At 38.8% G+C, this 25,509-nt stretch overlaps 1 protein-coding gene across 1 annotated transcript in view; it reads right to left on the reverse strand.

Annotated features, from left to right (window-relative positions):
• dmxl1 (Dmx like 1) overlaps positions 1–25,509 on the reverse strand; it is a gene marked incomplete at both ends in the record, with an annotated part of 43,135 nt that overhangs the window by 16,371 nt on the left and 1,255 nt on the right. Inside the window, 32 exons of the mRNA XM_083904485.1 lie at positions 323–444; positions 2,607–2,683; positions 2,963–3,154; positions 4,128–4,295; positions 4,783–4,884; positions 5,229–6,037; positions 6,762–6,900; positions 7,043–7,171; positions 8,882–9,047; positions 9,192–9,289; positions 9,668–9,837; positions 10,008–10,118; positions 10,237–10,423; positions 10,608–10,741; positions 10,892–11,150; positions 11,316–12,556; positions 12,703–12,903; positions 13,124–13,243; positions 13,352–13,454; positions 14,625–14,714; positions 14,997–15,118; positions 15,619–16,336; positions 17,274–17,515; positions 17,601–17,777; positions 18,315–18,495; positions 19,137–19,341; positions 19,873–20,057; positions 20,216–20,282; positions 20,614–20,755; positions 20,889–20,967; positions 21,386–21,463; positions 25,234–25,359. Of these exons, the coding sequence (XP_083760611.1) occupies positions 323–444; positions 2,607–2,683; positions 2,963–3,154; positions 4,128–4,295; positions 4,783–4,884; positions 5,229–6,037; positions 6,762–6,900; positions 7,043–7,171; positions 8,882–9,047; positions 9,192–9,289; positions 9,668–9,837; positions 10,008–10,118; positions 10,237–10,423; positions 10,608–10,741; positions 10,892–11,150; positions 11,316–12,556; positions 12,703–12,903; positions 13,124–13,243; positions 13,352–13,454; positions 14,625–14,714; positions 14,997–15,118; positions 15,619–16,336; positions 17,274–17,515; positions 17,601–17,777; positions 18,315–18,495; positions 19,137–19,341; positions 19,873–20,057; positions 20,216–20,282; positions 20,614–20,755; positions 20,889–20,967; positions 21,386–21,463; positions 25,234–25,359 (6,940 nt within the window). The remainder of the gene's footprint in view (positions 1–322; positions 445–2,606; positions 2,684–2,962; positions 3,155–4,127; positions 4,296–4,782; positions 4,885–5,228; positions 6,038–6,761; positions 6,901–7,042; positions 7,172–8,881; positions 9,048–9,191; positions 9,290–9,667; positions 9,838–10,007; positions 10,119–10,236; positions 10,424–10,607; positions 10,742–10,891; positions 11,151–11,315; positions 12,557–12,702; positions 12,904–13,123; positions 13,244–13,351; positions 13,455–14,624; positions 14,715–14,996; positions 15,119–15,618; positions 16,337–17,273; positions 17,516–17,600; positions 17,778–18,314; positions 18,496–19,136; positions 19,342–19,872; positions 20,058–20,215; positions 20,283–20,613; positions 20,756–20,888; positions 20,968–21,385; positions 21,464–25,233; positions 25,360–25,509) is intronic.

Raw genomic sequence — 25,509 nt, forward strand, 5'->3', positions numbered from 1 at the left:
AATGAGCTGATTCTATTTTCTGTGCTAGAACATTTCATAACATGACATTCTATGATGCTCACATACTAGAGACCTCCCTTGTCTTCAGAAAACTAGTAAAACACATCTAAGAACCATAGTACTCATGTTCATAATAAACATGAGCACTATAATTTTATCTCAAAGCAATCATCCTACGGCCTTAAGTGAGTATATTTTCAAGAGTTGAGAAAAACAGTCCAAAGCAAATATGTTAACTCATGTTCATGTCTGGTTTGTTGACACCTGATAAAGTTACAGTACAAATGCTGTGTAAACTACAGAGGAAAATACATATATATACCTGGCCATTGTGCAGGAGAAGTGTTGGGCAGAACAGACTCATCCACGCTGACAGCTCTGACTGGCTGCTTCTGAGTCAGCAATACACTCTGATAAACAATCCCCGTGAAATGGTTCACATGGCTGTGGGAGATGAATAGACAAAAGAACCAAACTCCATAGAGTCAGTATGAAGTCGCAGGGCAAACAGTTATGTTAAACATGAAAAGAAGGGAAGTTGAAAAATTAGGTAAGATGGTATCAATATTTAATGTCCAAATGTTTTATTCCAAATGTTCCATTTTGATCTTAATTCTGGGAAACAATATATTTACTCCAGTAACTTAGGTGTCAAACAACATTAAATGCTAATGAGCTGCGACTGAGCTCCAAATGCTTGCGGTTGGGTAAGTAGATATGTATTATGATGATGAAAACGGATGCGTTAAAATTGCTTTAATACTTCATGTTAGGGATGCACAATATTGGACTATTTGCGAATATCCGATATGCCGATACATCAGGGGTGCTTGGGCTGAAAACCGATACAATACCGATATACAGTATATACACGTTTTTCTCTGCATCCAAATGCAGAGGTAATTTTGTCTTTTCTGTGGGGAAATTAACATAATATTTTGCTTACTAAAATTGTATCAGGTGTAGATATACATTTACTTCATTTAGCAAAATAAATAAAGGTCGCCAGCATAGAAGTCCGGGAGGTAGCAGCCTATTTATCCTACTGTTGTAGTAATCAGTCATATCCGCAGATCTTAGTGTGTTTGCTGATATCCGTATATTGTAATATACTACTATACTAATACATATTAAAGCCAATATCTGCTGATACCGATATTATCGTGCATCCCCACTTCATATAACCGAACCACCTGCTTATTCTATCAAAATAACTAAACCAAATTTTAATCAACTTTCAACAGAGACGAGAAAAAACAATACATCAAAATATTCTCAAATTGGCAGATTCCAAATCCTACAGCATGAAATGCCTTTTCAAAAATCAACAATTGCGCTCTTACTGTCACACATGAGAAAAAAACACAAAAGCACAATTTCATCAATCCTCTGCAGCCACACACCAGGAGAATTATAAAAGAATCACCATAACAAAGAAACTACTTTGCTAATTCATTTCACAGCAGCATGAGCGAGGGCTGTATGTGTAGTCGTGTGAGGTTCGAAATACTACAGTATGATCAGAGTTTGCTTTGAAAATTAATGAATTCTCCTTTTTGACACTTACTTTAACTGGCACACACTATGCACTCTTGCTCTCTCTAGTGCCACAATACTGTGGCTTTAAAGACCCAATCTGGTCAGGCGTAAGTTCAAATAATTACATATAACATCAAGTAACTTGGCAGAACTGTGTTCGGAACTCATTACAGCTGCTTGATGCCTGATGGGTTATTTAAAAAAACCAAAAAAAACCAATCTTTTAAAAACAAAGACCAAACCATATTTATTATTCACGATAAAAATCCTAAACTGCAGCTTTCATAGATCTCTCGCAGGATCAAAAATATCACGTTTAATTAGCAAACGTCCAACATGTTTTTATTTTTCTATGCCTGAAATCACATCACTGCAAATAAACCAGTCTAAAGCAAGTCATCAGATGAATTTCCTGAACAAAACCTTATTTTATCCACTTTGATATACATGCCATGTGGTGCGTATGCACACTACGCTCTCATTATAAAATATGCTTGGTTACCAGCAGCCATGTCCCTCCTTATTTCTTGTTATTCTGCTCCAATAAGCCTAAAATCCTCACACACACACAAATGTAAGGAGACAAAGCAAATCAATGTTATTTTTCAGCATTGTTTCCATTAAAAATGCTGGTGCTAAGAATAAGTATCACTCTTGACAGATAAATAATCCAGTGGCAGCTAGTGCAGTTAATGGAGTCGTGTCAAAGGAAATTTGAGGGGACATAACAAAGTTGTATCAAAGCAAAGCATAGCTTTAATACATATAAAGAATTCAGAATTTTAGCTCGGAGAGATGCTTCCCTTAAGATCCTGTGTGAACTCAGACCTTTATGAGTCAGGCTGCATAAAAGCTTATTTCAAAGACTGAGCTGGAACAAGCAAAGTTTTATGTCTTCAACTCTTCAAATCAATGTTGAGAAATGCATTGCTTGAAGATAAATAAAGAACAGCTTGTGATGTACGAGTGATGAGTCTCGTATAAAGCTGCTGATTATAAAACTTGGAAAAAAAAGTTCCTGTAACTCGATGGTCTTAAAAAATAAAAAGGAGTGTTCAGGCACTTACCTGTAGGTGTGCCTGTCACACAGACATTGATAAATACAGGCAGATAGGGAAGCAGCCAAGGTGTGCATCACATAGATCTGGAATTACAGGATGAACAAAGAAAAAATACAAATTAATTAGTTGATTATTTAACAGTGTTTAACTTACAAACTAACTGTTAATTTGACACTTTAAATTGACAACAGGCTTGAGTGTGAGAGTGAATGGTACATAAATTATGTCCTTCACTCTCTTTCAGTGTCTCATTTCACCATCAACCACCTCACAGCTTTGACTCACTCTTGTAAATTAATTTTATTGATTATATTATTGATTTTGTCCTATAGATGGATAAATGTGAGCAGAAACTGCCTCACCTCATTGTTAACAATATCAGGGTGTGGAGGAGAGTCGAGTGCAATGATGGTCTGCAAAATGTCATGAGTCAGGTTGGTCAGGTACACCATGGGATTGGCCACCACGGTCTTTACATTGGCTGTGCACGCCATTAGAAGAGGGATGGAGTTGGGCTGGGAACTGGATGTCACCACAGACTGGATGGAGTCATCCTGTGAACAAACATCAGAGGAAAAACAAGTCAAATCATTGGAGTACAAGTCTGTAGGTACATTAAAAAAAAACAGATGCCAGAATGAATACATATGCTGTTGCATGTTGATCGTGCAATCCATAGAAAAAGTATACAATAAAACTGTGACTGTGAAACCTGCACACTTGAACATATCTTTACTGTGACATCACACCATATTAATCTCAATAGTGTCATTTATGATCTTATATAAGACAGAACAGGGAGTGCGTTAGTAGTAGATGGATGACTGGTTTTATGTATATCTGCTAGATTCCAAAACATGTACCAACACCACACCATTTTGATAGTTGATTTAAGCTTTTTTCAATATTTTCTTCATTTATTTGCTCCATATTACAAAGAAACCATTTAAACTGAACAATTTTGGTTTTTGAACAAAGCAAGACGTTTGATGACATGATTATTTCCAGGTTTGAGATACATTGATCAACACTTTTCTTCTTACATTTTAGGGATTACTCGATTGATTGAGAAAACAATCGACAGATTAATCGATTATGAAAATAATCGTTAGTTGCTGCACTAAATTTGAATAATGGTTGCTTAGTTTGGCAAGCACTGGTCCCCTCCCTAAAAAACAACAATACACCGATAATACACAACAAAACCAGTAACTAGCTAAAAAAATAATTCCTAGCTAAGCAAAAACATTAAAGACAGACAAAAGTAAAAACATAGACTAAGCAGCAAATGTGCCATTTATAAATTTGTAAAATACGTCAATGAGTAACATAACCAAAATACCAACAACTCATTGACACAGATCATTTAATTCACAAGAAATTAAGAGAGATATAATAAAACAAATCATTTTGCTAATACATGACATATAATTTAATAACCTTTTGTGATAACAAACTGAACCAGAATAAGTTAAACTGTACTTTATCAGTGACCTTTATTGTTTTGTCAGTGTATGTTTTAATTACCTGGTGAGATTCCTGAAGCAACAATATGAGCTCCATGCGAACAGAGGCCAGTCCTCCACCGTGGGAGCCATGCAAGCTGCAGTAGCTGAGGAACATCCTGAGCAATGGCTGGTTACTCTGCAGCCAGTGTCTCCTGCTCCTTTGGCTGTCACTACGAGGGCTACCCAGCTGCAAAACAAGTTTTCCTTTATTAGTTTTATTGACAAGTCAATAAAATTCCCTGTAAATGAGCCAAAGTTCTCTCGCTGGACAGTGTTCAAATAAAAGCCCCACAATGGTGTGCTGAGAAAACAACCGCACACTAATCTATTCCGTCAACAATAAATAAACTAGTGCAGCTTTAAAATGTGTGTAATTTGTGAAAACACATTAAATGCACTGTAACAAGACAGGCCCTTATAATTAGGTCTGCTTGTGAATGGTGAAAATTCACAGCAGCATGTGTTGGTAGGGTTTTTGAACCCCCGACAACACAAACTGTCCATCAAAGATTCAAGGAAGACTGGTGCAACACACTCTTCAATAAAACATTGTTTTTTTTTTCAAACTATGTCATGCCACACTGTGCTGTTGTTTTTAACTTTTTATTATAGCAAGTGTTGCATCGATTTTCCCTTATGAACAACTGACAGTTTGAGAAGCAATCAGCAACTACCTGCTCCTCCTCCTCCGCCAACCCAAATACAGAGGCATCACCCAGGACAGAAAGATCTGACAGGCAGGGCTTGTAGCAGCAGCAACGCTGGAGAGCGACCACCTAGAGAAAACACAACTTTAACTTAAAATCAATTTTTCAAGAAGGAATTTATCATCCATGCCGAAAAATGTCAAACTGTTCTCACAAGACAAAGCAAACTGCTCGAAAAGAAAAAGCCACTGGAGGTATAAACAAAATGAGGTTTATATTCGCTGACATACAGACACGGAGATGGAGATGTGTAGGAGTGATGCAAGCTATGAATGTTTTACTGAGTGAACCTTAGGATGCAGCCTGAATATTGCTTCACAACACAAGTGATAACATGCTATTAAAAAAATACGTAAGTTTTTTATGAATTTGCTCTTTAATCCTGCAAGTCTATAATAGTGTATTTAAATTACCTCTCTTTCTAACCACTGGTAGAGCTGGTAACGCAGCTTTCCCCCATCGACTTCATACCCTGTTGACAGTGTCCGGAGCTCATTGGTCATAATCTTCAAGCAGGCAGTAAACTTCAGCTGGGACACTAAGACGTCATCAGACGGTGCAATGAAGTCGTCGCTGTTCTCGCTGTCGTCTTCCAGCACCGTCTCCATTAGTGGCGACATGGCATCCTGCGTGTCTTGGAACACGCTGCTGCTGTCTGCGATTACACCAGTCTTAGCATTTTTAATTTCTTCTTCGCTCTCCTCGTCGTTGTCGTCGTCGTCATCGTCGCCTTTGTCGCTGTCCCACTTCAGCTCTAGGGGCTCATCGGGAATTGTAAGTGAAGGCTGGCTCCAGTCAAAACTTAACAACGAATCAGATTTACTGATTGACAAGCTGTTCCCATCTGACTCGTAGCCGTTCAGAGATGGCTGAGACCAGTCTGGGTCTGAGGCTTGACCATCCTTACTCCCAACACTGAGTTCAGCAGAGATTCCTGTATCTTCCTGATTCAGGTGTCTGGAATGCCTATGAACTTTGGGCATTTTGGAGAGGATTTCAAGTGCTAGCATGGGGCAGCCAGCTTGTAGGTGGGCATATGCAGCTGTGAAAAACAGTCTCCTCTCCTCCAGGCTAATGGAGTCAGCCATTCGACCCTCAGCAGTGAGGCTAACTTTAGCCTGGTCTGAAGAGCAAAAATGGCGGCGAAGGAGAAGTGGGTGGGTACGGAGGTAGATGTAAAAGTTGAAAACTTCAGGGTTAGTTGTAGACACAAAAGAGGAACCTGTCCACGGAAAAAAAAAAAACATAAGTAGGAGCTGATGGACAAAAAGGTGATACAATGAGTTATTTGCCTAAATATAAATAATATGAAATTACTACACTCATTGAACAGCAGCATACAATCCATCATAGAAACACTTGAGTCACTGTTTACTTTCTCAGTTAATATAATATACTTGCTTTTGAGAGCATAATTTACAAAACACATGCAGCACAGGGATGTCGACCTAGAGCTGCTACTGCTCTTCATTTCATTTGTTTTAAGTTCAGTTAATCTATTCTTAAGGCGAGTCTTAGTGGACACAGAAGAGCAGGTAATTTAGGAAAAAAGCTTGTGCAATTTCATATAGTTATAAGACCTAGTTGCACAGTGGAGCCATTTTGTAAGAGCAGAGGATTCAACCTTTGCAGCATCAAATTACAGTCTGAGGAAACTCTCATAAAGTGTCTTTTATAAATTAAAACATTTTCTAAAAATAGTAGATATCAATAAAAACAAGTCAGAGTATGTAGATATGACCAATACTTAAACAGTAGCAGTTACAAAATAGCTAATTTTGTCTAAAATGATCACTTGCTTTTGGTTACTGGCTTCACATTATGCATTGAATGTAATTTAATGTGTAACAATAGGGTGTGCGGCCTTGACATAAAATGAGTACACAAGGTGTCCTATTTTCATTTTGCACATTGGTAGATAAATAACAGTATCACTGCAGATTTACCAGCTTCACATTTGCACTCAGTGGTCCCAGAACTGTTTCTGTTGGTGCCATGCTCAAGGAGAGTGTCCAACGCTTTACTGTAGTCCTCCAGGACCCAGTAAGCCATGCTGCGCAAGAATGAGTCCTGGTGGGCTGGAATCTAAAACATACAGAGAATTTTAATCATTCTGGTTTCTGCAGTTCATTATTCTTCAAATCCCTATGTCAACAGCTGTAAGTAACTTGGAACAATAAAAAACAATAGATCATGGATGCTGTGGCATATACAATATCTCATGTACCTGTTTGTCTTGACCCAGAATGTGTCTCTGAAGGATCTTTTTGTAGACAGATCCCGTCTCAAAATCAGACTCGTACAATCTGGAGATGACCAGAGCCAGCTGTAGGTCCTGCATTTTTTCTAAACACACCTGAAGGGAGAAAGAAATAAAGTCAGCTATTGTCTGAAAAAAGGAGTCTCTGATCTCTGCACAGGGCAGAATGGGATGAGACAAAAAGCAGAAAATAGCAATTTTGCAAGGTTAATGTTCTATTGTGCACCATCACTTTCTACATAATAGACATGAGAACCCCAAACATTCTGAACACAATATAATGAGACAGAACTAGGGCAGAATGATTTTGGGTAAAATAGAAATTTTTCTGACACATATTGCAATAGTCATTTGATTTGCAATATAACCTTTTAACAATTTTATCAATCTTATCAAGTTGGTGGTTCCTTATTTGTGAGTTTGCATAAAAAAACATTTAAAAATAAAAGCCTATGGTGTGCATTAGTGAATATAGTTGGAGTATAGTAAGTTGTGAGAAGAATTTAAATGAGACTGCCTCACAGTCACAGAGACTAAACAAAGTCAATGATAGCCCCTTGCCTGGGTGATGCTCATTTCCATAAAATGCAGAGAGAAGCTCCAGTTACTCATGCTGATGAAATAATGTGACCCACTGCTTCAGGGATTTTTCTCAACCAAAATAACCTTGACAAAGTGGTTAAGTAAAGAAGACACCCAGAAGCTGTCCATTTGATAAGTGAGTAGAGACAGAGCTGTATATATTTTTTAACACACGATGTTTAACAAAATACATTTTTATGAAATAAAGGTTGTTGAGTTAAGTGCTAGGATCTGTGATTCTTTCAAAAAGAAAAGAAAAAAAGAATGGAACACTGCTGGTTTATGAATGCAAGTTATTAAGAAAAATTTTATAAGAGAGGATAAACAATTCATCCTTCAGTGAATTGTGCTAAAGCCTCCTGACAAACACACTTCCTGCATCCAGGATGCTCATTTTGACATCTGAGATTAGAGCACATCTGTACACTCATTGTCGTCTCAGTGCAGCTATTGTGCCACAAGGGCATCAATCGTGCATAGGTGGCACCAGGCAAGCAACCAAGCAAGGTAGACAAGAAAATAGTGCAAAAATGCTCAGTTTTCTCATAGAGTCAACACTCTTCCCATCACGTAAGGTATGCAAACATTTTTTAATTTGGAGTCATCACCAAAAGAAAGAATGTCTTCCTTTAGCCATAACCTACATTATTATGCTGAACTCTGAAGGCAACACCAGCTTTGTTTTATGGTTAAGTATTTTAATAATACAAAGGACACAATGATTTTAAGTGGTCATAAGATTCTTTTGAATATGTTTTGTATGCTTACTGCATACTGGGGAGCTCTCTCTAGTAAGATTACTGCATACTCCCCCAGCCTAGAAGACTTATCTCTTATTGCTGGCTTTCAACTCTGCTTGAGAGGATACTTGGGCTTTTATTATACCTGTATAGCTATCGCTAGTTTTAGTTGTTTATCTTAGCAGACATTTTATTCCAAATTTATTTGTGGTTTATATTTGTATCTGTATTGTTTGTACAACACTTTGGTAAGCAGAGGTTGTTGTGTTCATGTAACTAACTTACCTTATATACTATATCAAACACATTCCTTCATTTTATTTATACACACACACTAATTAGTGATTGTGAATTTCATATTACCTGAAAATGAGTAAAACTTGTACTGACAGCAAGATCTCTATATAGAGTTTTCTGTCGAGTGTCATTTGCAGCTGAGGAAAAACGGGTTTCTTGGAAACGTTGTCATTTTTTTTTCACTTGCCTCAACAGCATCCTTTAAGGACCCAGCAAGAAGAAAGAAGGCTGCAGAATGTAAGAACCGCTGCTTTCCCAAAAGTGAAAAAGCATTTTTCAATGCCGCTTTCCTCCACCTGTCCTCACTGAAGTTGTTGCGGAAGAAGTCAGTCATTTTGGCATTCTTCTGGGACCTGGAGAGAACAACAGAACTGTTGTTATACGCCTTTGATGATTTGACATCATTTCATAAGCTTCTTTTTAGGCAGGGGTAAAATTTGTGATGACGATGTGCAGTTGTATTTCATACACAAAGTCATGACAGTTCTGACACATACCTGTACAATCCCCAGATCACTGCTTTCTTTTTCAGCGCAAGGTAGAATATAGCTGCATCCAGAGGATCATTGCTTCTTTGAAAAGAAGCCTTGGCAACCTGAAAATAGGGGTAAAAAATATACATCCATCTACTCAGTATATACTCAGTATAAGTCTTAAACCTTATAGATAAACAAAGCAATCAAAATTAATAAAGAAAAAAGGTCTAACATACTAAATACTCCTGTGAAAATTAGATTTTAAGAGAAATCCAAATTAAAATTGATTCCATGTGTTGCTTAGTCTAGGAAAGGCAGTAAAAACAGTAAATCTACCAATCTTTAGAATGAATTATCTTTAATCATTAATAATGTATTCGTTAAAAAAGAAATACCACAAACATTAACACAGATTACGCTTAAAAAAAACCCATTGTCTGAATTGAAACTAAAAGAAAACAACACCTAAAAAAAAACCTACTGACTGACCACCTCACCTTCTCAATACACCTGCGTAGCTTGTTGTTGCTGCGCAGCCACCAGCCCACACCCATGGAGCGTAGCTCAGGCCAGGTGGGCTCTCCCTTCTGTAGGGCGGGCAGCATGTTCAACAGCTCCTCCTCAGCTTCAGAGTGAAATGCCCAGGCATAGTGACATGTCGACAGGCCTATAGACAAAAAGACGGACATGAGGAAAAGAGAAAATGTCACAGATTAAGTCTTCAGCTCATTCAGTGCTAAAGAAAACATATTTTTTAAGGGATATCTGTGAATTACAGTCTTTGGGCCAGCTGCAAATGACCCCAATGAAAACAGTTTGAAAACCCGATCATATTACCTTGTCGAAGCAGCTGTGCTCGGTGTGCTGGTGGCAGGGAGGTAGAGAGGAAGGTATGCAGTCTGACGGCCAGTAAGAACTTCAGACCACACTCATCCAGTGTCTCGCCACCTGGTAAATGAATGATACACAACTTATTAAAACATTTTTGAAACATTATGGAATAGATGAAATTGCCTAATGTTTCCAATCTATTTGAACAGTTTATGCATTTTTTCCCCAAAAGTACCTTTGCTCTTGTCCTGGCTGTCGTTGAGGTCTGTGCTTGTTGTAGCAATGGTGTCGGCCAACGCCATGAGAGACATCTGCTCCAGACGAGTTAGTCCTGGCAAACTCGAGTGAAGAAGGTGGCTGGACAGAACCTGTGCATGTTCTGGACCAAAGTATGTAGGACTGTACTGAGACAAGTCAATAACCTAAAGACAAGGAACAGGACAGAATAACAGTAAATGTACAGTATAGCTGGAGACAACATGAGTTCTGAATTGTTTATCATTTCAAAGCAAAAATAAATCTAGAAGAAGGCTTAATATATACAATTATGCATGTTGAAAATGTTGCTTTGGAGTCTCATTTATATAAAAACATACAGAAACCTACTTTGTTGCCCGTTTCCTCATCATTATTGTTGAGAGGATCGAGATCCGCTATGCTGGGTGTATGAAAGAGCTCATCATAAGCATCCGTTTGGCTGGAACCATGTCCACTGTCCCCACTCACACTGCCCACTTTATCTGTTAGGAAACACATGGTAGAACATAATTACACAAGAGATGCATTTCATAAAATAAAATAATAAGAATTATTTGCATGTACTAAGTCTCTTTAGTTTTCACCCCACAACTGAAATAGTGTTCTATTACTTTATTCATTTTTATACCCACCGTGCTTTGTTGATGTATCTTCATCAGCTGCCAGAAGAGCATAAAGAGGCAGGGGAGGGATGGAGCTTATCTCAGTGTAGCCAGGGGTGGAGCTCTCTGCAATGCTGAACATTTTCGGATCCCTGGCTGTGCTGCCTCCAGCACCAATGGTTCGAGAGCGTACACGCCTTTCTGGATTGGTGTTGCTGTCTTTAAGTGGTACTATTTCTCCAGCAATGCATTTCACAAGGTGAGAGAGAATGGCTTTGGCACGGTGAACCTTAGTATAGATAATTTATATTACACATCGGCAACCACAACATGTCAATTTTCTGGCAAAGTTATTATTCTATCTAAATATGGTTCCAATTCTAATATAAAATCAAAACATTAAAATAAAATACACAGTACATAAGTACAGTAGATGAGCATTTCTTTAACATACCTTTCCTAAATCCATGAGCTCCAGTAACTGTACAGGATGATACTGGGGAAGAGTGGGAAAGAGTTTGTGTGCTGCTTCAAAAAGTCCAGAATCTTCCGTCTCCACAGGCGGGTCATAAGCTGTTCTCTTCCCACGGAGTTTCTGAGCCAGACTCATCATCGACCTTGAAAAGGCCTTTTTGGGAGGAGCTAGTGGAGCCCCAGGATTGAGCCCATCCTCCTGACTCTGTCTAACAGCCGAGATTATGGAGGACACACTGCTGCCAATGTCTGTGTCTTGAGCAATGGCAGCACTGGGTTTAGGTGGTGTTGGAGGTTGCCACTGGGAGTAAACGTGCATCTCACAGTCCATCCCGGCTACCAGGATGCCATCTCGTACCCAGGAAAGTGAGACTGGGATGGGTAATGAGCCTTCAACAGAAGAGACCAGATCGACCGAACGAAGCAAAACTAGGCGAGACAAGCTCTGTTCTCGACTTGCATCAGATGGCAGACACAAGTCTGGAGGCTTTCCAGCGAGGCGTCCATACATATAAATCTTTGTCCCGATACCGACAGTCAGAACATGTGACCCATCCTCTTGAGACACCCAGTCCAAATGAACCAGGTTCCTACAGGTGGAACCTGAGCAGTTCTCATTTGTTAAAGAAAAGTCCATGTTACTTGGACTACTGGCACTTCCACTTGTGCTGCTGCTAATGCCATAATTCGCTGTGTAATCTGTGCTGTCGAGGACTATGGTCTGCTCTAAAATCCACTGTGAACCACCTGTGGACTCACACTGGAAAATGCCAATGGAAACCATGGGCTCTCTACCGTTTGCTTGGTTGGGGCTTAGAGTGGAATTTAGGCTGTGTGGTAGAGTCAAGCTTGGGGCCAGGTGAGTGTTGTAGGGCGAGGATGCTTGTGCAGGAGAAGAAATCAACACTCCCCGATAGTTCAAATGAGGTGTTGATTTCAGATGTGTATTTGGTGTCTGCCTATAGGCAACTGCAAACCTTCCAGTGTGACAGCAGCTGACCTCAATGGGGCGACCTGGCACACTTATTTCACTGCTGCTGGGAAGCCTTTCCTCGACCAGGAGTGGCCACTCCTCCCACTGGTATGACAAACTATCTATACTGAAAGGCTCTGTTGCCACAACATTACACCTCCAGAAGCGCACCTTTCCATCAGAACAGGAAGTAGCAAGGAGATAAGGCACTCGGCCAGCTGGCAGAGAACATGATGCACTCAGGTGTCCTAGGAGTGGAGTGACAATACACAATTAAGCATGAAATCTTCCATCCCATATGTACAAAACTTAAGTCAGCTTTAGCTGTCTTTACTGAATGTAAACTTAAACCTGTAGATTTTGTATTCGACTGTATGCCCTCATTGTCTCTTACCTGCTGAGGGTGTAACACTGATGATTTCTACCCCTTCTGGCAGGACCATTTCTTGGCTGTATAGTGTGTGTGTAGTGAGGTTGAGGCGACAAGCACTCTGCAAATTGGAAGTGCACGTTTTACTCCTCTGAGTGACTGGAGAACTGAATGTGTCAAAGTCGAAGTGAGAGGTGTTCATAGGCGTTTCCGTCTTGGTCTCCTCTGAGGACAAAAACAGGAAGAGTGAAATATTATTTGCAGTAGAAAGAAGTGTATGCAAAGAAAGAATTTGTGATCAAAATATTATTATTTATTTATACATATTACACTCTGACATTCATCATTTTGCTTAGGTATGAAACAAGACGATGGATAACAATGAACTTGTGCTCAAGTCATCATAAATAATTCCTGTGAAAAGACTTTTGCTTAAAATACTTACCCATAATAATGGGTCGAGCAGCAAGATGGAGATGCCACATGTGGAGGAGTGAGCGACCTTTCGGTGTGACTTCCACCACTACCAGGAAAAATCGAGCCGAGAAGGTTGCCTCACTTGAGGCTACAAAGAAACAAAAAGATACACAGAAATGAGATATTAATCAAATGAGAGTTTGAATTAGATGCAAATCAAACTTTAAAACAGAACATTTGAAAAACAAATGTATACCATCATGATGAAGATCAGGAGGGTCCTGTGTGCTCTCTGTTCTCTGACTGCCAAGGATCAGATCTTCCTCAAAGACATGTAGGAGCTGGGTCTCCTTCCCCTGCTGTAGAGAACAACGGAATCTTCAATCAAACTACATCAGATGCAGACACTTCGCTGTAGATACACTTCATTACCCGAGTGATGGCAGGCACAGACACAAGAGTTTACTGATCACTTTTAAGGCTCGTCAAGGTCTAGCCCCTGAATACATCACAGATATGCTGACCCCAAACGAGCCTGTTCGCAGCCATAGATCCACAGGCAGGTCTCTCTTAACTGTTCCCAGGCAGAGGCTCAAAACCAGGGGTGACCATGCCTCCTCTGTCAGAGCACCTCAGCTTTGGAAACAGCCTGCCCATGGAGATAAGGCTTGCTGAATCAGTGTCTTCTTTTAATCACTTCTTAAAATGTATTTTTATAGACTGGCATTATGTGATGCTGTCTTTTTATGTGCTGTCTTTTGATCATTATCATTTTATCCTTTTATCTCATTGCTCTTTCTTTGTAAGCACCTTAAATCAATTAATATTTGTTTTATTTATACTGTTTATATGTGTGTTTTTCGATTTCTGTGCAAAAGTACTTTGTAAACTGCTGTTTTTAAAGGTGCTATACAAATAAAGCTATTATTATTATTATAACAACAAGTTGTGCAAATGTTACACAAACACGCATAAAAGGTGTCTCAGGGGAAGAGAGAAGTTTTGCTGTGCACTAGTTTTGACCTTTCACAGTTTACTTCATATTTCCCATATAGACCTTATTTTGTATTTTATTTTTGTGCAAAAAATGTTTTGAACCAAGAGCGTATAAAGATATCATCGCTTCTAGAAATACAGATATATATGAAGTCAGAGTTGCTATAAAATAACTGTAAAGCTTTAATAGAATGGGAATGTGTTGATTATTGGTCACAAACAAGACCAGAATGTGGGTTTTCCTCCTCTGAGAAATAGGGTTAGTGTTAGGATTAGTATAAATATCCTCATGTTGTCCATTACAGAAACGAATACCAAATGTGCCACATGAAAATAGAATGTCAGAACCCAAGTTACTTACACATTTAAAAATAAGGTCTATAAATGTTCCAGAATTAAACTAGGATTTTAAATATATTTCAGCTTTTCAATTTTTTAATCTTTCAAAATAAAAGCCTTGTCCTTAAAGAAACCGCAAGATGAATTCTAATTATTAGGAATATGCCCATTTACCTTGTTTAATTTGTACTTACAAAGTCAGTAATGGCATCCAGCTCAATAATACACCCTGGTTTTGCAGTGGATTGCTGACTGATCATGTTGAATACCTCCCCAACATATTTCTAAGGAGAGAGAGACATTTCATATTAGTATCAGCTTAAACATATAATTATGATGCCAATACCTTTTACATCGTCTAAAACTTAATGCAGTTTCAATGAGACAAAGAACTGTGGTCACTGCCATTTCAATTATCTTAATGTAATATTTTGCTCAAGGCTGTTACTAAGAAGTGACCAGTGATAACTTCATATTCCTTGTTCAATTCTGTAAGTGCATGTGGGGAAAACCAATCACTGCAATGGTGACTGTATCCTCTACGAGAATCCCATTTAAGGACTTACCGATATCTCTGGGTTGGAGAGTTCACTCAAGAGTTTCTTCGCTTCTATAACAGCCTGATAGAGCCTGAGTGAGTGGCCATCACTTGCCACGAAGCAGGCGCTTGGGGAGTAACAGTATGCACCTAAAGATGGCAAGAAAAAAAATGGATCATGTTTGTGATAACAACATTGAGATATAATAAAACAAACAAGCAATTATAAAAGATATGCAGCGCAGACTGTTTATAGTCCAGCAAGGATTAGTACTAGAATATTTAAATTTCCTCTATAATACTAAAACAGAATAACAGTTTGATGAAGAAAATTCCATCCATTTTCTACCGCTTTATCCTCCACATGAGGATCGAGGGGGTGCTGTGCCAATCTCAGCTGACATAGGGCGATAGGCGGGGTACACCCTGGACAGTTCGCCAGTCCATTGCAGGGACATAGAGACAAAAAACCATCAACTCCCTCACTTACATCTACGGTCAATTTAGAGTGTCCAATTTACATTAATTTAATTCCCATATTGCATGTTTTTGGACTGTGGGAGGGAGCTGGAGGACCCGGTGAAAAACCACACACACACAAAGAGATAATGAGAAATCTCCAACAGAAAATTGAATTGTTTTTTTCTCACCTAAACAGCTGCTGGGAATGAGTGTGGGCAACCAGGCTACATTAGCAAATGCAGACGCATGGAGAGAATTGATCCTGGCTAGCTCCGAGACCCCGCCTGACAAAGACAGAGGGCCAACAGGGTCCACTCTCCATAGAATCAGCTCACTGTAGATTGCATTAGGATCCTGGGAAACCACACCAAGGGATGCCCGACTGGCCCGTGAACTCAGGGGCAGAGATTTTGAAACAGAGAAACCAGAAGAGAAGGCCTCTGGGGGAGCCAGAATGTTGTCTACCTCTGGTGTCCTTAAAGCATTGTGGTGTGACGTGGTGAGGAGGAGAGGAAGTAATGAGTGACAGGCCAGGTCATTGAGGTGGAAGCGGTGGCCACAGTATCGTGACTTATGAGAGACACTGAGGACAGTGGAGAAAGCAGAGTCCTCTGCGAAACTGACTGCCCACTGATTCAGAGAACCATCGGCGTGTTTGGAGATCATAAGCACGTTTGGGGTGAATATGCTTAGTCGAAGACTACTGCTGGGTGTAGCTTTTCCTTGGTCTCTGTAGCTTATTAAAGCAGATTTAGTTTGAGGCAATGTAGCCCCAGGTGGTCGTTGTCTACCATGTTGGATTGCCAGATCCACATTCTTGTTGCAGGCATACAAAACAACACTGTGGCTCAAGGAGATTGCATCGCCTGCAGGAAACGCCACAGGTATACGGGACACAAAAGATACCTGAGAGAGGAAAAAAGACATTAGAGTAGTACAACGTAAAACAAACAAACAATTAATAAAACGACAGCACTAGATTAGTGGGACTCAAAAAAAGGGTTAATTAAAATCATTAAGAAACTTTACAATTGCCAGTGATAATGTACCAAAACACAGATGGCGGGGGGAGGGTTTACTCCAAATAAATAGCTGAAATTCTGTTGCTTTACATTCTAAAGCTGAGCAGCAAGTGATGTTCTGACATTGACAAATGTTTTTGTTAAAGTAGAAAGAATAACAAAATACTGAACTACCACTACTACTACTAATAATAATAATAATAGGAGGACACCGTCCGTTCCATCTAATCAAAGCTGACAGGCTAAATCCACCTAACGTATGAAACTTGGAGTTATTTTCTCGGCCTTTATGGACTGACTGACTGCCGTGTCAAGAGAAATTTCATTATTTCACTGCTAATAAAAATGCAGCAAGGGACTTTTAGTTTGATAGGCAAGCAGACATAATTAGACTATCATTGTCTAAACAGCTGAATGAAAAGCAATTAGAATAGGAGCTAGACCATCATGACTGTCAAAATGAGTCACAGCCACACGGAGATGAATGCTTTACCTGCCCCCCCCGAAACACTTCTTGAAAATGTGACTGCAAGTCATTCAAAAGAGTGAACCGAAAAGTCTATTTAGTTTAAACTGATAATTAAATAATAAAATAAAAAAATAATAATAAAAAAATATATAAAAATAAAATAACTGACAAAATATAATTGTTTGATCAAGAAATACCGAGATGCAGAAGTGTTATGGCATATAGCAATCATCAAGGCGGCACCATACAAATGTATGAAAAAGACATTACTATAGGGGTTATGCTTGTTAATTTAACTTAATCATAAATTAAGTAGACATTAATACATTGTCTTACATGAGTATGAACGTACCTGAGCTTGTCTGAACATTCCCGGCTGGTATTCATCCAGCCAGTCAACATTCCAGACCAACAGAGAGCCGTCCATGGGATGGATGCTGAACAACATGTCTGCCCCTTTATTCCACTCCTCTAGCAGCACATCCACCTCATGCTCCACTGCTGCAACTGGAAGCGCCACACCCTCTGGTCCTTGGGGATCACTTGGTCTGCTACCATGATCCTCTTCATCAGAGTACTCCTCATCCTCAGGCTCTGAAAGAGAATGCATAAAGTGCCTGGATGTGAATTCTTCTTCTTCCCTTTTAAATAAAAATCAGATCCAAATGTTTTCCTATACCTTCATTGGAGCATTCATTGTGTTGCTCCAAGCTGCCTCGGAGCTGCTGCAGAAAGACTTCCATAGCTAAAGTGAAATGAAGCTCTTTGTTGTTGAGCCAGTGGACAGTAAACGGACCTCCAGGTTCCTCATCATCTGATACAGTCAGAGAGGAGATTGAGGGCAGCAGAGGAATGTCTGAGGAACACAAAATATAAATAAGCGATAAAGGCATTACAACGTTTAACAAAGACGTTTGAGAATAACAGAAATGTACATAACATTAGATTAGGGGCATGCCGGATAACCAGAAAACTCCAAGAGCAAATTTACATTTATGAATACGAGCGTGGGTTGAAGTATGCTAAAACATAATTCAAGCGTACAAATATGACCCTACAGTAGTAGCTGTAGGACTTTCTGTCCTGATTCAGGTCAAATTTAAGCTACCCCACAAAAAAAAAACAGATAAACAAAATGAAAATTTACTGTGAACTACTTTTAGTGAGGTAAAAAGGTCACTGGGACGTGAACAAACCACAGGCGATCTACAGAATTTTTGCTGAAAGAAATAAAAAGTTGAAGCCCTGTGGCCTACAACTGATAATATGGCAGCAAAATTGACTCTATGAAGCCTATATGGACTAGGAATAATTATTTTTATAATTATTATTATTTATTTTATTTTTATTTAACCAACAATTAGTTTAAGAAAGTTACGTTTTCAAGTCTAACCTGTAGCTGGGTTGATGCTGGCAGCTATGTGGAAGTGGCAGAGGGCGTTGGCAAGAGGTATGTTGCTGCTACATTTTTTGTGATGGTAGTGTCGGCTCTGATGCTGAGGCAGGCCCCCAGTCAGGGAAAGCTTGGGCACGTTCTGGTTTATGGAGAAGTGCCATGGTTCTTGAAAATTAAACTGTCAAAAGCAAAACACAATGAAAACATCAGACAATTATATTATTGTTTCCCTGTGTTGGCTTGGATTGATCAATATTGCATTCTTGTTCTTTGTACACCTAATAGAGAAAAATCATTGTTCACCATTATTCCTTTTTAAAATGGACACATCAGTGCAGGAAAAAACTGTGAATTAATCAAATTTTATCTACTGATAAATCTACTCCTCCCATCTCAAAATGCCCTGCTCTATGACAGTGAATTATTGTTTCTCTTTAGGTGAAGTGCCTTGTTAGACTGCCAGGATGAGCCATTGGCAGCTAAGGCACTTATAATCTTTGATACTTAAGAAAAGCCAGTGAAAGGTAGATGTGTGGACTTATTAAGGCAGAGACGAGACATTTAGAAATCTATTTTCCTATCTACTCATGTGCCTTGGGCTCTGTTAATAGACAGTGAGATCTAGTTAAACATTGACTTTTAAATGCATATATAGTATTTAAGTGGCCCATAGTGGGCAAACAATAAGGAGACGTATTCACTGATTTCCTCTAGAGCCTTACACAAATCTTCAATAATATCAGAACAAATATTAGAAAAACTTCTCACAATAAAACATTTTGACAGCACTCCAAAATAAAACAAAATAAAGTTGCTTACTTCATGTGTTGTATTTCCTTGCTCCTTCCTGTTGCAGGTGTGTTTTCTAGTCGGAGCAGCACATCTAGGTGCGTCATTGTGCTGGCCAGATGCATTGTTGTTGAGGAGCCCAGACATGAGGCCGTCACCCGGCAACAGTGTCTCTGCCCAGAGCCGACACACGCTGTCCTTACAGCAGGTGAGCAGAACATTACACACCGCACCGCTTTTTGGAAGAATAAAAGGAAAGAGGAAAAATATTGGCAAATGGTTTAGTTTGAAGTCCACTGAGGGCCTGAAAAGAATATATTGATATTTGTTTAATATTGTTAATTTATCATCCAGTGATGTTGATATATAGAACCATTTGTATGGGTTCCTGTGAATTCAATGGGACACCAATAAAATAATAATGTCTTGAGAAAATGTATTTTGATCGTGTCATATTCTGTAGTGAGTACTGCCCCCCACATCCCCCATCAGCCATGGATTTTAATGCGTCAGAGACAGAGGATGCATACCTATCCCTGATCATCTAAAAGTAATGGCATATGTATTGGTATGAATCCTACCTGTGTGTTTGCTATTTAGAAGGACCAATCATACTTCACTTTCGGACAGTAAAAATCGTAGACAGCAACTCAACTTGAGCTTTTCTTATTGTGGCCATCAGATGTGCTAGCTTAGACTGAACTGAGCTACTTGAGAAAACAAATGTATTATGGCTGCAAAGGTGGGACTGTGAAGTGTTATATACCGTGGCATATATGTGCTGGTTTTCCTCCAAGAGAAGCCGGTAACAGAACGAGGGTGAGCCAGGTAGACAAAGGAGAAGGCCAGCTTTCCCTGGACATTGACACTGGGATCTGGAGGAATAAAAAGTCCCGAAACAGCCGACTTCCACTTGCTGGTGCAGTACCAGACCTTTACTAAGCAGTCATCCTGTACAAGAGACACACACAGGCATATAATTGACAGTTACAATGACGTTGTTGCCACAAGCTCTGACATTGTAAGTAAACAAAGAAAACACAATTGTGACAGGGTAGTTTGTATCCAAATTTGAACAGGTTTGGCCACCCCTGGTAAAAGACGCTTACCTGTCCAGCAGTAGCAAAAAAATCCCCATCAGGTGAGAACTTCATCAAACTGACTGGAGAGGCTGTCCTTAAGACAAAACAATAAAAAAAGGTACATTACTCATACTGCACAAAAATATGACTGCAGACCAATTTAAAAGCCGATAGCTGCTGAACTTGTCATTGTTTTGCACCTTTTCTTTCTCCACACCAATGTGCTACCAAAGTATGCTAAAATACTTTGGTGAAATTAGAAAAGGAAATAAGAAGTTTGAAAAGTTAAGTTAGATGCATAACCAATGGAACTAGCTGGTTTATTAAATGTTTTATTTAGTAAAGTCAAGTAGATTAGAAGTTTTGAATCAATACAGTTTCTTGCTTTCCCACATCTCCATCTTAAAGTTTCCCTCAGTTCTTACTTGCTCTGCCAGATGCACCTCCAGGCACAATGAGAATCGCTCATGGTCATTTCTGCCTGCTTTCCTCCTTCAGTTTCATCCGTAAGTCCATCAGCATTAGCCCACAACTGAAGGCTACTAGAGCCTGTTAAGAGAGTGCTGCCTAGACACACAAACACATTCACTCTTACAGTATTATTATGCTCCATATCATTTAAAATAATAATAATAATAATAATAATAATACCATACTATTAATGTGTCTGAGTTATTTTTAGTAGGATATGTGACAATACCTGTGGGGTGCCATGCCAGGTTGCGTACTATTGAATGCAATACAAACTGACCAGTCTTCTGCCACTGGCAGTGAAACTTCTGTAAAGAAAGAAAAAGCAAAACATCCTTTACTTTACTCAATTCCACCATTATTTACAAGGTTGAGCTGCCAGTGAAGCTGCTTCCATGTGAGCAACTTGTGATCAGGCCACATGTACTGCAAGTATGATGGCAGGAGAGTTATACTATGAAAGAGATTAGTGTGGAAAAATCATTTAATTTCACTTTATCAGAGCAGAGAGCTAAAAAGAAAAAAGTGACTAGATAGAAAAATTCAGTTCGAATATGCGTGTGTATTTCAAACATTTGTTCTTCCCTGGTAAGACTCTAATATGATTAGACGGAAAATATTCCAATTTCTTTTAACCAACTACAAGTGCATTGCCTGAAAGAGAAATGTCTTGTTTGATTACATGGGTGAAAAGACAGTAATTAAAATAGAATATAGGTGACTTACAGTCGATGATGCATCCTTTTGATCTGGGTGCTGAACAGGCTCAAAGATGCACACAGTGCTTCCATAGGAAGCTGCAATCTGTCAGCGGAGAAAAGGCATCAGATTACACATCAAGAAACACTTTCTGACTCAGTGTGAAACCATACATCATTACACATATATTACTTGAAATGGAAAAAGATTTAACATTTACCGCTTTAAATAACACTCAAGCATACAGATATAAAACATTGCAGTTATTCAATTTAATAGATGGAAGACGAACTGGTGAATACACGCATAGTACCTCTCAACAATTGATGAGCATAGTCCCTAAATAAACAACAAATCGAAAATACCTGAGGCTGTGTCAACCCAGTGAATATTTCCCGGCTGTCAGCAAGTGAATTCTTAATGCTAGTCAAGAGGAAGACTTCCTTTCTTTGGCTAAGATCAATACACTTGTTTGATTCTCATAAAACCCGATTTGAAATTTTGAGATCTTAAGATACTGCAAGACATCTTAATTTCAAATGACATGTTAAAAATACAGATATTGTTACTTAATACTAATCCAACTATGTTATTTTTACATCTGTGCTCTAAAAAAGCTGCTGTATGTTGCCAGTAACATCTTAAAACAGGGCTATTCAACTAACATTTCTGGACGGCCAGCTTTTAGGAAGGCTGTCCAGCCAGTAGGCCGGTCGACCCCTGTAATTCTATTTTGTGTTGCATGTACAGTAAACAGATACAAAATGTTATCAATTATTTAGCACTTATTTATTGAAATGGCTGCTAGTTTTGTGCCAAAAAGGTAAGTAACAAAACCACCAACATTCAGCTACAATACAATTTGCATATAGTGCAAAAAGGTTACAGTTACAGTCCCATCAACATTTGGGTATAACAGTCACAATTGGCTCATACAAAATTAGAGGTAACAAATAAACAACATTATGCACCATAATGGCCACAATAGGCTATTTTTGCATAAATATAAGTAACAGTACCAATACATTCAGGTACAATTGCTACAGTTGGCTCTTGTGCAAAATATTCTGGTACATGCATACTGTAGGTTGCCTACAATTACAGCTGTACTATTTTATTTGCCAAAAAGGGAAGCAAAGTGCCAGAAATAGGCAAAGCTATGGTTTTGTTGGCTTTTTAATAATACATTCATTATTTATGGGTTAATGGGCCACGGGGCCAGTCCAAATTGCTTGAAGGGCCGGATCTGGCCCCCTGGCCTTAAGTTGAATAGCCTTGGCTTAAAATATAACAAATAACTTAACATTAATAAAGGGCAGTGGGCTGTTATTATTTACACAATGGAGCTGAAGTTGTACAGTAGTTACATTATGAGCTCAACAATATCTTGTAAACTAATAGCTTTGTAAAGTTCACACTGTGGAGAGGGGCAGGAATACCAGCTGAGCACGTTTTAACAGACGCTAAACCATGCTGGAGGCATGTGAGATTAGTTCTGGCCCAAATCAATTGGATTAAATATCACATGAGGGGAGTGGTAAGGGATTGGGTGAATATAAACACCACTCTCTGAATGAAATCAGGCCTGTTCTGCTGTTTTCACAATGCTGCCACAGTCCACAAATAAAAAATGTATTAAAACAATGGTCTGGCAAGACTTCTCAAGATTTTTCAAGTTTATGTAAACGTAGCAGCAACAGAACTCTATAATAATTCTAAAATCAAATGCAGAAGTAGAGTAGCAGAGCAGACTCATTAATACCACAGACTGCTTTAGCTTCTGAACAACTGCAGACTATCAGACTACGGAGGTTTGGAGGCTTAACATTAACTGTAGTGTAGTTGGGATTTGTGGTCTTAAACTAAAAGTTATTTATATATTATTCCTCCAATTTCTGAATATTTTTCCTTGTGATCCTTGCAAGATAATATAACTTTGAAATGAAAGCTTTGAATGGCAGTTATCAACTTTTCCATGCCAAATACCATATTTCAAAGCTTCAATTTTAATCAGCAATTTGCAGTCTTGCCAAAACATAAATAATGAAAAAATTAAACATGAAACAGATGCCGTACAAAGAGGACAACTTGTCATCATCTCTGTCACACAGATGGAATGGGAAATTATAAATAACTAAATCATTTCACAAATCCATTTTCTCCTAGAAATCTGCATCAAATGCACATTAAAACATATCCGACCAGATCTTTCGTTTGTGCCAACACTCAAAACCAGGGCTCATTAAGGAGATAATATCTTCTTGTGTACCACTACATGCTTTACTTGTTAATGTTTCCCTCACTTAGAGTTGATGACTGGAAGCTCCAGATTTTTACAGTGCCTTTGATGTTGCCAACAAATGCTTTTCTGGAAACATTAAGCTGCCAACATTTAATAAGACCAATGCAGAGCTTGTACTTTGCACACCAGTCACAGTTAACTTACGAGTGTTAAAAAGAGCAAAGAAAGAAAATGTGTATAGGCTTCGTAAGATGAGCACGATGTCAGCAAACCTATGAATAAAGCTCATCTGCCACACATGTAGCCATGTTAACATGTAATTGTGCTTCATGGTGCAAAAATACACCCCCACTTTTTTTTGTAATTTGGGTCATACTGGTCTATTTTTCATGATGACTGTACAGTAAAATAATGTTGCATTATATTGCTTAAATCCTGAAATACAATTACATATCACAACACTGTCTGCAGCAAGAGCTTTATCTTCTACCGACTCATAGTAAAATAATTGTGATTCAGTTTGCATTACATGTGATTACCGTATTTTCTGCACTATAAGTCGCACCAGCTAAAAAAATGCATAATGAAGAAGAAAAAAACATATATAAGTCACAGTGGACTATAAGTCACATTTTTGGGGGGAAATGTATTTTATAAAATCAGAGACCAAGAATAGACATTTAATCTTGAAAGGCAAGTTATAGTAATATCAATAGAATAGAGAACAACAGGCTTTTAGGCCGTGATTAGCTTTTTTTGTTTTCTTCATTGCAGCTAGAGTATCCTCCGCTATTCGCCAGTACCTCACAAGTTTCTCGCTCACTCCAAACTTTCTTTACGCTGCTCGATTACCGTTTTCAGCCGCATATTTCACTACTTGCAGCTTGTAATCTGCAGAATATGATTTTCTTTTTGCGGGCATTTGTGTCCAGTCTTTCTCAGTTGTCTTTTCAAAATTAGTAGTTTTACATTTTCAGTGGTACAGGAGTCATAGGAGTAGCAGAAACTGGCACACAAGCCTAGAGTGCCCTCTCGCAGCTGTCAGTGTGAAAATAACGAACATGTGAAAGTATATATTTTAATCTATAAGTCACACCTGAGAACAAGTCACAGGACCAGACAAAACATGAAAAAAAGTGTGACTTATAGTCCAAAAAATATGGTGCTTGTACATAATAAATAATGATGTGTTACAGTTGTAGTTGGAAAAAGGAATTTCTCGTCAGAGGAAATGAAAAATCCCCTGAGGTAAGATTTCCACAATAAGTCAGAGCAACCATAGAAACCCTATGAGTAAACAAACACTGTTTATTGCACTTTAGTCGTATTTGTTTCCCATTAAGTCAGTTGTATACATAATACTCTGAAGTGTTCTCCAGGTGGGGTGTATACATTTGTTTATAAGTTGCCTATAGCCTGAAAGCAAGAAAAACAAAGGCTTTCCTGCAAGTATCCATGTTTTTTCTGACTGGAACTCATTCACACAAACTTCCAAAGTAAATTGAATCCACCAATAATCCAATTTGATTAACACAAAATAAATATCATTGTAAACTGTAATGCAATGGTTTCTGTATTCCATAAAACTGTGGCATTTCAGCAACACACCAGATTGACCTTAAGGGGACCTTACCTGTCCACCCTGCAGTGAGCAGTCGACACAGCCAACCTGGATGTTGCCATGCTTGGCCCCTGGGATGATCTGCAGTCGCTCAAAGTCACTTCCCAAAATAACCACGTCGCAACCTGACGCATAGGCCTATGTCAGAGGACAAAGAAAAGAGTAGAGAATAGATTAAGATGACACTCAGCTCCACCCAGAGAGAATTGCATGAAGGGTCACACTTGAACTGCACTTTTGCTCTGCCACCACATGACACCTCTGAAGAGAAAGCAGCAAGATTTAAAT

This window comes from Microchirus variegatus (assembly GCF_963457635.1).
Source record: "Microchirus variegatus genome assembly, chromosome: 18".
In the NCBI taxonomy this organism is placed as follows: domain Eukaryota; kingdom Metazoa; phylum Chordata; class Actinopteri; order Pleuronectiformes; family Soleidae; genus Microchirus; species Microchirus variegatus.